At 44.0% G+C, this 12500-nt stretch overlaps 1 protein-coding gene across 5 annotated transcripts in view; it reads left to right on the top strand.

The window, feature by feature from the left end:
* grin1a (glutamate receptor, ionotropic, N-methyl D-aspartate 1a) overlaps positions 1–12500 on the top strand; it is a gene marked incomplete at both ends in the record, with an annotated part of 48012 nt that overhangs the window by 5200 nt on the left and 30312 nt on the right. For 3 of the 5 annotated variants that reach the window (XM_080530090.1, XM_080530091.1, XM_080530093.1), the window contains 4 exons: positions 5177–5239; positions 6230–6327; positions 10750–10871; positions 12465–12500. The exon at positions 12465–12500 is cut by the window's right edge and continues 139 nt beyond it. In XM_080530090.1, the coding sequence (XP_080386216.1) occupies positions 5177–5239; positions 6230–6327; positions 10750–10871; positions 12465–12500 (319 nt within the window). The remainder of the gene's footprint in view (positions 1–5176; positions 5240–6229; positions 6328–10749; positions 10872–12464) is intronic. The other 2 variants (XM_080530092.1, XM_080530094.1) reach the window with 1 other exon arrangement.

The following is a 12500-nucleotide window of genomic DNA, read 5'->3' on the forward strand; positions in this document are numbered from 1 at the left end:
AAGAGTCCGTGTGCATTGTTTACTCCATCTCCCCATGTTGCTTTTCGTCACAGTCAAATTCTCCTGTTGTCAAACCCCCGTTAAACGGGAGACAAATAAGAGGACTTAACCTGGGGGGTTTGCAAAAACATCAATGACTCCCATGCAGAACCGACCGTGGAGCACAGAGAACACAGGCGACACGTGTTCGTTCTCTAGACGACGTGCTTACAAGTAACGGAGACAATTAAGATTGTTATCTCTCTCCACCGGCAGACGGGCAAAAAATTAATGTACGGTTAATGTTCCTACGGTTGTCTCAAGCTGTCTCGGTAACTACGACGAGACGCTGTCTTAACGACCTCAGCCTTCAGGTTGTGTCTACTGTGTTTTCTCACACTCTCAAATAGTGTAGGCTACTCTGAGACACACACACGGATGGTTGAGTTGAAAAGGTTCCTGTATCATCGCAACCATGTTTCTCTTTAGGGCATTTCTGCTTTAATGGGGATAGAGTAGACAGCAGCTAGAGATAGTAGTAGATTGACAGGAAGGATGCAGGATGAGTCGATGGCCGGAATCGAGCCTGGAGGGACCTTGCGATGATATGGCATGCGCCTTAGTGTGTGCTGCGCCACTTAAACGCCTCCATCGCATCCATTTTCTGTGTTGCTACAGGCGGCTGTTGGGTAGAATCTAGGTCAGTGAAATGTGCTGATCCGACTGAAGCCGACATCAGATGTTGGATAACTACTGTACCCCTACAGGAAGAGACAAGGGACAATTAGCGCGGTTAATAGGATGACCTGAAGTTCACACCAGGGTGTTGAACGGAGACGGTTTTATTTTAGTACAGTGACGGGAGTTTAGTTTAGTTCCACTCCAGGGGGGACTCTTCAGATGTAATTGTGTGGCGGAGTGAACTGATTCGAAAAGTAATTTAATCAGAGTGCTGATGAAATTTTTAAATGTGACATTCAAACCCACGAGATACTTCACACCACAGGGAAATGGTTAAAGTGAAACACTTCTTACCAAGTCACACTCGATCAAGACTGGCTAGGAAGGGGGACAACCAAGTTGATTTTTTTGGCATCGTATTCTTGTTACATTTTGTTGTATTTTGGCTTCGTTGAATTGTCAATATATAAATGTGTGTGTGTGTGTTGATGTTACGTTGTCCTGTTGTCTCAGTCCCATATGAATGATATTGAAGTGAAAATGAAGAATACTAATTATTTCTCTCTTTCCTGACTGGAATCCATCTTGTCTGTTCTTGGCTTGCAGTCTGCCATATGCTGTACAGAGATTACATTGATTGCAGTGTCCAGCTATCAGAGTGAGCTGCAGATTGCAGATTGAGTGTCGGTATCAAACCATTTTTTAGTGGCAGGTAGGTTCGGGGTCAGAGAGGCCAGCCGGTAATTGGTAGGTTGCTGGTTCCATCCCCACACCAGAAGGCAGCCGGATGTGAGCTGGTGACTGGAGGGTTGCTGGCATCATATCTATGGTGGTGCCTACCACTGATGTTGTGCCTTTGAGCAAGGCACTCGGCCTCTAAAGATGGCTGACTCTGTGCCCCAGAGCTGTGTTCTCCCTGGGTGTGTGTGTGACGTCACGTGTGTGTGACGTGTGCACTAATCACATGTCATTGTCTCAGTACTTGTGACAATGACAATAAAGTTGAATCTTATCTTATCTTATCTTGAGACCATGCTGTGCGATGTGATGCTATGCTATTGGCGTTTCCGGCGTCTGTGTTAACACAGATAAAAGCTTTGGCTGTGATTCTGTCAATGACTTAGATGAAATGGCTGGCTCAGGTTGACAGATGGAAGGCTTGTTGCCACCATTAGAGGAACTTCTTGCAAGAAAGAAAGAAAGAAAAAAAACTCAGTTGTTTGCTTGCTAATTAACATTCTGTTGCAGATGATTCATCACAGTTACTAACAGGCTCTTTTATGTAAGGTTATGGAACGCCCTCGGTAGAAGTTAGATGGTGATCTGCAGCACAGCCAGACAAGACTAACCGTTGTGGGTTTTAGTCAAAATACAAACAGCAGTGACACAGGAGGACATATTAATATTCATGCTCAGAGTACTGAAGTACCAGAATAGAGCACTCAAACGAGCTCTGTTGGGAGAGGGAAAAAAAAAAACTAAAGCAGTTTTACACAAAAGCTTTCACAATAACACTCAGAAACGGCCGCAAGATGTTGACTATAGACTATAGAGATAGACTATAGCCTATAGAGATAGAATATAGGTTATAGAATTAGACTATAGACTATAGAGATAGAATATAGCCTATAGAGATAGACTATAGGTTATAGAGATAGAATATAGCCTATAGAGATAGAATATAGCCTATAGAGTTAGAATATAGCCTATAGAGATATAATATAGGCTATAGAATTAGACTATAGGTTATAGAATTAGAATATAGCCTATATAGATAGACTATAGGTTATATAGATAGACTATAGCCTATAGAGATAGAATATTGCCTATAGAGATAGAATATAGCCTATAGAGATAGAATATAGGTTATAGAGATAGAATATAGACTATAGAGATAGAATATAGGTTATATAATTAGAATATAGGTTATAGAGATAGAATATAGGTTATAGAGATAGAATATAGGTTATAGAGATAGACTGTAGGTTATATAATTAGAATATAGCCTATAGAGATAGAATATAGGTTATAGAGATAGAATATAGGTTATAGAGATAGACTATAGGTTATAGAGATAGACTGTAGGTTATAGAATTAGAATATAGCCTATAGAGATAGAATATAGCCTATAGAGATAGAATATAGGTTATAGAGATAGAATATAGGCTATAGATTTAGACTATAGGTTATAGAGATAGACTATAGCCTATAGAGATGCGTGAGAATAGCCTTTGGCGTCGTTGCCTGATTAGATAAGTTATATTTTCGTCCCGTTCACTTGAGTGTGATTGGTCCCTGCTCTGCTCTGCCGTGCGTTGAGAGACGTCGTGAGACACTGTCTGACATTGACACACTACTACAACACAGTCTGACGCTACAGAGTACCTGATGCAACACTGACAACCTGTGATTCGATTGAGCCGCGTAACAGACCTAATCCGTTCAATGGTGTGTGAACACGAGCAAATGGAATTTGTTTGGGACTCGCCTGTCAGCCTGTATAATGAAGCAGTCACAGGAGGAGTCACTGTGGCGTCTGGGGGAGAGTGGTCTGTGGGACACACACACATCTAGAGTGCGTTTTGGAAGGGGGAGAGAGAGAGAGAGACAGAGAGAGAGGGAGGGAGGGAGGGGTAGAGAGGAAGAGGGAGGGAGGTAGGGGCAGGGAGGGAGGGAGGGAGAGGGAGGGAGGTAGGGGCAGGGAGGGAAGGAGGGAAGGAGGGAGGTAGGGAGGGGTAGAGGGAGGTAGGGAGGGAGAGAGAGGAAGAGAGAGAGGGAGGGAGGGAGGGAAGGAGGGAGGGAGAGGGAGGGAGAGACAGAAAGGGAGGGAGGGAGAGGAAGAGAGAGGGAGGGAGGGAGGGAGGGAGAGACAGAGAGAGAGACAGAGACAGAGAGAGATGGAGGGAGGGAGAGGGAACGAGAGAGAGAGGGAGGGAGAGGGAGGAGGGTGGGAGGAGTAGAGAGGGAGGGAGAGGGAAAGAGAGAGAGGGAGGGAGGGAGGGAGGGAGAGACAGAGAGAGAGACAGAGACAGAGAGAGATGGAGGGAGGGAGAGGGAACGAGAGAGAGAGGGAGGAGGGTGGGAGGAGTAGAGAGGGAGGGAGAGGGAAAGAGAGAGGGGGAGGGAGGGAGGGTGGGAGAGACAGACAGAGAGACAGAGAGAGATGGAGGGTGGGAGAGGGAAGGAGAGAGAGAGGGAGGGAGAGGGAAAAAGGGAGAGAGAATGGACAGCGAGCTCAGGCGCTCGGGGAAACAAGACCTATGAACCAGAAGATGCAGTATTTCACTGCAAAATGGCTTCCTGTGTGAGGCAGGAGCCTCCCTCTCACTACATAGGAGCTGAGCGGAATTCAAAATGGTGAAGACAGTGTACAGTGTGTGTTAGTACCCCGCAGCTCTGGACTGGAGAGGCGTTTACCTGTCGGAGTTGCTAATATGCACTGGCCGAGATTACTGGGCCCTGTGTATGCTACTGTGTAATATCTGGAGTATGAGTATGAGTATGTATTCTGCTAGCGTATGTATGAGTATGTTTACTGCTAGCATAATGTATGAGTATGTATTCTGCTAGCATATTATGGTGAAAGCCAAGGTCTTCGTATAACATTAGGTCCTGTACTGGGAATGAGCTTTGGGGTGTTGAGGGGAATTTGAATGAGCTCCATGGCGGAATGTTAGCAGATTTTAACATTTACATTGTTGGCATTTTAGCAGACGCCAAAGCGAATGCAATAAATAGGCTACAGTTTGTCTAAGAAAGTGAATTATCTATCCATCAGTCATCGCAAGAAAAAGTAATCTATGCTCGGGTCAGGGGTCATTGGCAGTCATAATGGTAGAAGAAAGAAGACTTTTATTTTATTTATTTATTTATTTACTTACAGTAGAGGAACTCTACAGGGGGGTAGAGGGGATGGAGAGGTTTCGGGGAGGGACAGTTAAGGTGTAGCCTGAAGAGAGATGGAGGTCTTCAGACTCCGGTGGAAGATAGGGTGTGACTCTGCAGTCCTGATAGCAGTGGGCAGCTCGTTCCACCAGCGGGGCGCCAGGGCAGTGAAAAGTCGTGACCGAGTAGCGCGACTGCAGCATCCCCGTAGAGGCAGTGGTGCCAGATGGCCAGCAGAGGTGGAGGAGGAGTGGATGTGAACACGCAGGTGTTTGGGGGCTGACCATTGCTTGCATGTAGGAAGGGGTTGTTTGTGCGTTTTGCCGCCCGATAGGTGAACACCAGGGTCTTGAATCTGATGCGAGTGAGTGTGGAGACCAGGGGGGGGGGGGAGATGCTGAGGATGTGGAGACCGGGGAGGTTTGATGTGGAGACCAGGGGGGGGGGGGGGGGCTGAGGATGAGTCAGGTGGCCGTCTTTGATGTCCTTTGCAAACCCCAGCGTTAGGCATCCCTAATTTGAAGCAGAAAAGTGAAAATTTGTTGGAATTTGCTTTACTGCCCTCCATCTTTCAACTGTTTATAATATTCTTCTGTGTCTGCATATTTTCTCTGTGCACATTACTCATCAGAATAAAAAAAGGAACTATGAAAACCAGGACCATCTGTCTTATGACAGCAAGCGAGGACCTAAGGTATACTTGCATGGTCAATGCACGCCGCCCACCAACCTCCAAACGTAGCTACTAGCCTCCAGCCCAGCCAGTCACCAGCCGAACCCAGAATTGCCCCCCCCCCCCCTCCACCCCCCTTATCCTTATTACTCTCTCTCTCTCGGTAGCACGTGAATTTTTTTGTTTTTTCTTTTTTTTGATTACGTTGAGACACCCTCTCTTCTATGATTTCAGATGAAGAATGGTTTTGTTATGGAAAGACTATTATTATTATTATTATTATTATTATAATGTTATCGGTTTTATTTACAAGAGAAAAAAAAAACAAAAAACAAACAACTGAACAAACCAGCGCTCCGCTTTTCTCATTTTCCATATTTTTCTTCTCCTTCAATAAAGGAATGCATGTTCTCAGAACACCCCCCCCCCCCCCCCCCCCCCCAAAAAAAAAAAAGAAAAAAAGTTTGCAAGTCTTTATTCCCTTGTGGAGAACCCGTAGTGTGGGACGAACCCCGTTCCCAGGTACTACTCCCTCCCTCCTGCTCTGTAGTTTTCAGACTGTAGTTTTTTTTTGTTGGGGGGAGGGGCCAAAAAGCCCGCCCCCCCCCCCCACCCCCACCTCACTCCCCTTCACTCGTTTTTAGTTCCTGGTTGCATTGACCTTTTGACCCCCTTCTACCTAACATGCACGTCCTTCGTTGGAGCCTGATAACCCTCAGTTTGCATGTGTGCGACCAATGCAAAGGTTTTTTACCCCCCCCCCCCCCCCCCCCCCTTTTATACCTCCTCCAAGCTTTTTATATTTTTTAGTTTTAGCCGATTATTACCCCCACCCTCCGGATCGCATTCCTTTTTTTCTCTCTCTCTCCCCCCCTTTTTCCAACCAAAAACCAACTGTAACCGAGAACAAACAGGTAAAGAGGCAGCATGGTTTCTGCGGTCGGGGAGGGGGAGGGGGGGGGGGGGGGGGGGTGAGTAGCTGGCTTGACTGATTCTGTGCCCCGACCACAGGCAGAGAAAGTCCTCCAGTTCAGCCAGGAGACCAACCTGACGGCTCTGCTGCTGGAGGCCAAGGAGCTAGAGGCCAGGGTCATCATCCTCTCCGCCAGGTGAGACGCTCACACACACACACACACACACACACACACACACACACTCCTAACACACACACACCACCCAGGGTCATCATACTCTCCGCCAGGTGAGACCCTCCTCCTACACACACACACACACACACACACACACACACACACACACTCCTAACACACACACACACACACACACACACCCCCCACCCGCCTGGGTGCTTGGTAATAATAATAATCATCATCACCATCATCACATCATAATCATAATAACAATAACAATAACAACAGTATTACTACTACTACTACTAATACATTCAATTTGTATAGCGTTTTCTCAAAGCACTTTACATGTAAAACATATGCAAATACATCTCAGAACATACATAACATACAACCCTACACATTAAAAGCCTGTCTAAATAGGTGGGTTATTAGCCAGGCCTTTAACAGAGTCACTGACACTGTCAACACTGTTTCTGCTCTACACAAACTGTGTCCCTCAGGCCTCTTTCCTCCAAATAAAAACATCCCGGCTAAAACCATAAATCAACTTGATTTGATGCCAGAAGTCATTTTTCCTATTCCTAGTTTAGCCGCAACATTATTCACGACGACGACGACAGACGAGACACACGATGACATTAATTGCTTTTACTCCAATTTCACCCATTTCTTCAAATTAACACTGTTGACCTCCACCTCTTTAACTAGATTAATGACCCCTCCGGGCCTCCGTTAGTTACGTCAATACTGTTCAGCTCTCCCTCTCGCTAGCTGAATGGGTGAAGATCTTCTGCTTACTCCGGCAGTTCGGGTGAAATGATGAGACTTGACACAATTCGCTTTGGGGTTTTTTCTTCCTTCATTAACAGATTGTAAAACTGACAAAACACATCGATCTATAAGTACATGTAAATAATCAACAGTGAACGAACTAACAGAAAAGATGAACAAAATACACAATCATTCAGAGCTCAACTTACCAACTCCCATCTCGCTCTATAACTGTCATTCCGTCTTCCCTGCCACCCAGATTACGTTCATTAAGCCCGCCCCCATTTCTATCTAAGCCAATCACTCTCTGCATTGATTGATTGATTGATTGAAAACTTTATTAGAAGATTTGCAGAAGTAGGTACATGACAGTACATATTACATACAAGGTCAACTAACAGGATAAAAACCCAAGAAAGCCACTGGCTTATTTCAATTGGGGTCCTTGATTCTCAATTCATCGTTACATGTCACAAGACAGACAAAAAAAAAAAAAACTAGTACTATCTACAAGATAATACAGACAAATAACTATTACTATCTACAAGATAAAAATACATCCATCATGGGAAGAACAATACAACAAAACATCAGGTATGTACAGCGGGTAGGACAGGTGGGGACATACACCACAGGTGGGGGCGGGGGACAAAACACAAAGTATGTACAGTGGGTAGTTCGGGTCTTTTAATCTGATTTTTGATTTAGAGGGTCCAGTTACGGATTGCAGCCTCCTGTAAATGTTTTTTGAGAGTGGTTTTGAAGGTGGGCAGTGTTTTGCACTCCTTTAAGATTATAGGAAGGGCGTTCCACATTTTTACTGCATAGTTTGCAAACGAGTTTAACCCCTTGTTTGTGGTGCAACGCGGTTGAACGTGGTTCGTGGAGCTTCCTCTGGTGTTGTATGTGTGGACGTTGTTCACTTTTTGGAAGTATGTTGACAGGTACCGTATTTTCCGCACTATAAGGCGCACCGGATTATAAGGCGCACCTTCAATGAATGGCCTATTTTAGAATTTTTTTCATACACAAGGCGCACCGGATTATAAGGCGCACCGGATTATAAGGCGCATAGAATAGATACTGCAGTCAAACGTTTGACTGGGGTTGCGTTACGCCCAAGCTCCACCTACTGCGTTGCGTCACCTCTCCATCGGTGTTGTGTCAACTTCCCGTTGTCCAAGCTCCACCTGAGCGTTGTCACCATCAACGTTCTACCTGCTCCACTGTCAAAAATATATATTTTTCCACCTCAAGTATCAGCCGTTCGTCATCCATTTTTGCAACAAGCGTCAAGGACCTGCGGTGATTCACAGCTGACTCGCGTGAATAGCAATTCGCAATAGCTGCAACCACGAGATATAGAGTAGTTAGCTACAAGCATTTTCAATCTGCTATTATCTCTATTAGTGGATTAACCGCTGTGGTGATTTAACAGCTGATAAAAATACATCAAGTAGACTACAAACAGAGCAAAACAACACCAGAAAACAACCAATAGGCTATACAATTATAACCAACAACCAATATGTGACAGCTCCTGGTGAAATGTGCAACGTACTTTTTCAGTTTTTACACATGCTTAAACTACAGATTGTAAGCTTTCAAATGATGTGTCATACATTCAAATCAGAGAAAGATTGAACACGACAGGCGTATTTGAATGTTGGTTCATCTCAAACACTGAATGGGAGAAAAGTGAATCTGACCAAACCACAACAAACGCTGCTAGCGGCTAACAGCTAACAAAACACATCGCTACGAAGGTCTAAACTGTATTTTAATAACATGACAACATACTGGGAGAACATCGACATGCTAAAAACACATAACTACACATAACTAGATGAACACACAGTTCTTGCTTTTGAACACGAGCTAAAACGAAAGTATGTTTACAAATCAACCCTCCCTTACCGGTAGCCTCCGGCAAACGAGAATAATGAATCCAATACACAAATGATAAGTGTTTAGTGATCGTTAAACTGTTGTTTATTATATCGAGTGGGTACTTTAAAACTTCAAGTTGAAAGCACCAAGAATCTCACTTTGTTCCCTCGGAAACTCTGTTTAGTCTTCTTTACTTGGGGTCTTGTGGTGTGGGACTGTGAGTAAGCACAACACCGGTGTTTACTGATTACCGTAATGCTGCAAGCGGTGTGAGTGTCCGAATTCAACAGTTGGGTGAGTACGGCATCCATTCAGAGCACATGATAGCATAACAATAGCATAGCATTCGCGGAGATTCCAAGATGGCGGCCGTCGTTTACTGATTACCGTAATGCTGCAAGCGGTGAGGCTTTGTAGTTTACCAGTCGTACTGAAACATTTTATTATTATAAAAAAAAAAATATTGGTCATGTAATTTTTACATTTTGATCCATATATAAGGCGCACCGGATTATAAGGCGCACTGTCGTTTTTTTTTTTTTTTTTGGGACTTTTAAGTGCGCCTTATAGTGCGGAAAATACGGTACTTGGGTGTCTTTGTGGTGTAGCGTATCTTGAAGACCAGGTCCAGTGCAAGCTGCTGCACTCTGTCAACTACTCGTAGCCAATCAAGGCTCAAAAAATGAGCAGCGGTTAGATGTGTCCTAGGGTTGAGGCCTAGCAGAAGCCTAACCAGTTTATTTTGGGCTGTCTGGAGTCTTGTTTTATGGGCCTTTGTGGTTCGATAGTACCATGATGTTACCGCATAGTCGAAGTGACATTGAATGAGAGCTCCTGATAGGGTCCTCAGTGTGTTTTTACTGACAAGTGAGGATATCCTGTACAAGAATCTAGTTCTATGGTTCACTTTTTTGATTACTTTTGCTGCCCAGGTATGTAATATCCTCTTTTCTTGTGATATTAATGTTACCCACTTTTATTTTAAAATGTTCAGCCTTTCTGAGTTTAGATGGGGATCTGTATAGGATGGTTTCAGTTTTACCTAGGTGTATTGATAGTTTATTGTCAGCTAGCCAGATGCAGATTCTACTCAGTTCAGTGCTTAGCGCTTTTTCCACCTGCAATATGTCCCTGTCAGAGACCAGCAGAGCCGAGTCATCCGCGAACAGGAACAAATTGCAATCACATGCTGATGACATGTCATTCACATATATTAGGAGACGGAGACCGTGCAATTCAGAAAACCTAGTGAAGGATTTGAAAACGGATGCTTCATTTCTGAGCATGTCCGTTTTCAAATCCCCAATAAGAATCTTTTCCACACAGTCAACGTCATCCAAGCACCCCTCAAGAATATCATAGAAATCACTCTGATCGGGAGGTCTGTAGATAGTACCAACCAGCACCGGTTTTGCTTTGTTAAAGATAATTTCAACCCAAACAGATTCTAATTTGTCACGATTCAGGTCACACCGGGTGTTAAAGATAATATCGTTGTGAATGTACATGCAGACACCACCCCCATACCTGTTCCTGTCGTTTCTGATGACTGTGTAGTTAACTATTTCAATCTCTGGGTCATTGATTGATTCATCAAACTTGGTCTCAGAGAAGCTCAAAATGTGAACCTTGCTGTCATGGAACATTTCATGTGTATGCATGCATACTTTTAGCCAATCAAATGAATCAAACAAAATACAATAAAACTCCAAATGAAATATCCTCCCATGAATTAGCCAAACAAATACAATGATGACAACCTTTCTTTTTGCTTTCCAGTGAAGAAGACGCGGCCGCGGTGTACAAGGCCGCCCGTTTCCTCAACATGACGGGGTCCGGCTACGTGTGGCTGGTCGGAGAGCGGGAGATGTCCGGGAAAGCCCTGAGCGAGGCGCCAGACGGTACGTACCAGTGCTACAATACCCAGAATGCACTGGGGAAAGGACTTCCGGCCGTTCGTGGTGGAGTTTGTTCCTCCTCTCTCTCTCTCTCTCTCTCTCTCTCTCTCTCTCTCTCTCTCTCTCTCTCTCTCTCTCTCTCTCTCTCTCTCTGTCTCTCTCTTTCTCTGTCTCTCTCTCTCTGTCTCTCTCTCTGTCTGTCTCTCTCTGTCTCTCTGTCTCTCTCTCTCTCTCATGTCTAGGATTAGCAACACAAAGAAATTGCTTTTTTTCTTCGTTAGTAATGTATTAGTTAGCTATCTGTTTTGTGTTAAGCGTTTAAACGTTGAAGCATTTCCATATGTTTCAAGGTTTAAATGGGTCACGTAAAGTTTTACACTGTTTAAAAGTCCTTAAACTGAACGTTTAAGTGTGTTAGACGCTACCTGCGTCTTTATCAAAATGTCTTACGTCTTTACGCTAAACCCTTTGCATATGTTTCTTCTAAATATATGCTGGGTTATTATCCAAAGCTACACTGCATAATATATTGTACTAATGTACTGATACATTAATAGTTTGATTCTCATGAATTCATAAAGGGACGTGTTACTGAAATAGAATGGTAAGGTGCAGCTACTGCAAGTTTCCTCTGTCCCGGGTTCTGTCTGTCTCCAAGCCTCACGTAATATCTGTCACAGTCAGCGTCAACCCTAGGCACTTAAAACACACCTACGCCCCCCCTACCCCTTACCCCCTTCCTGCAGAGAATTCTACTTCCTGTCCGTGTCTCCGCACCTGTCAAAGTCTTTAAATCCACCTCTGTGGCTTCTTACAGGAGTCTGAAAAAAAAAAAGGATGTTGGAACCGGTTGCAATAAGAAAACTTAGCTGAAGTTGGATTTTTTTTATGTGACTCGTATATCAATTCTACTAGTAGATTCTTCGATCAATATGTGTGTTTGTTTCGTCTCACACATTCTGTGCGATGTTTTTTTGCTTGCGGTTTTCCTCCCGACTTTACCTCTTACTAGACTGGGTGATAGAATTGAATAATACATCCAACTTCAAGGGACTGTTTTTGTCATGCTGGGCAAAGTCAGTTAATAACAACGTCAAAGTGTTGATCCATGACTTTCTGATCACGGTGCCTCTATACATAACTAAATAGAAATAATAATAATAATAATAATGCTCTTCCTTCTTCTAGCATTTCAACTGCCAACTTGCCTGAGCATAGATTACTTTTCCCTGATATGACTGACGGATAGATGATTCACTTGTAAGTCGCTTTGTACAAAGGCGTCTGCTAAAAGCCAAAAATATACAATATAAATAGAATCTGATCTATTAAGATATTTTCCAAAAGACAAATTCAAACACCTCCTCACATCACACAAGGCCTTCCTCCTGTATGATAGAGGGTTAGGGTTAGCCACACATAGAAGACAGTCAGTTCTGGATCATAAACTTGACGTTGGGACGTTTGCTCAGAATGGCTGAACCAGAGGCCCTATAAGTTTTTTATGTGTGTGTATTGCAAAGGATCCTTTGGTGACTCGTAGCCAAAGCAGGTCACTGATTGGCTGTGTTTGTGCTGTTGGGGGCGTGGTCTCAGGTCTCATCGGCCTCCAGCTCATCAACGGCAAGAACG

Source organism: Nansenia antarctica (assembly GCF_963989245.1).
Source record: "Nansenia antarctica genome assembly, chromosome: 4".
NCBI lineage: Eukaryota > Metazoa > Chordata > Actinopteri > Argentiniformes > Microstomatidae > Nansenia > Nansenia antarctica.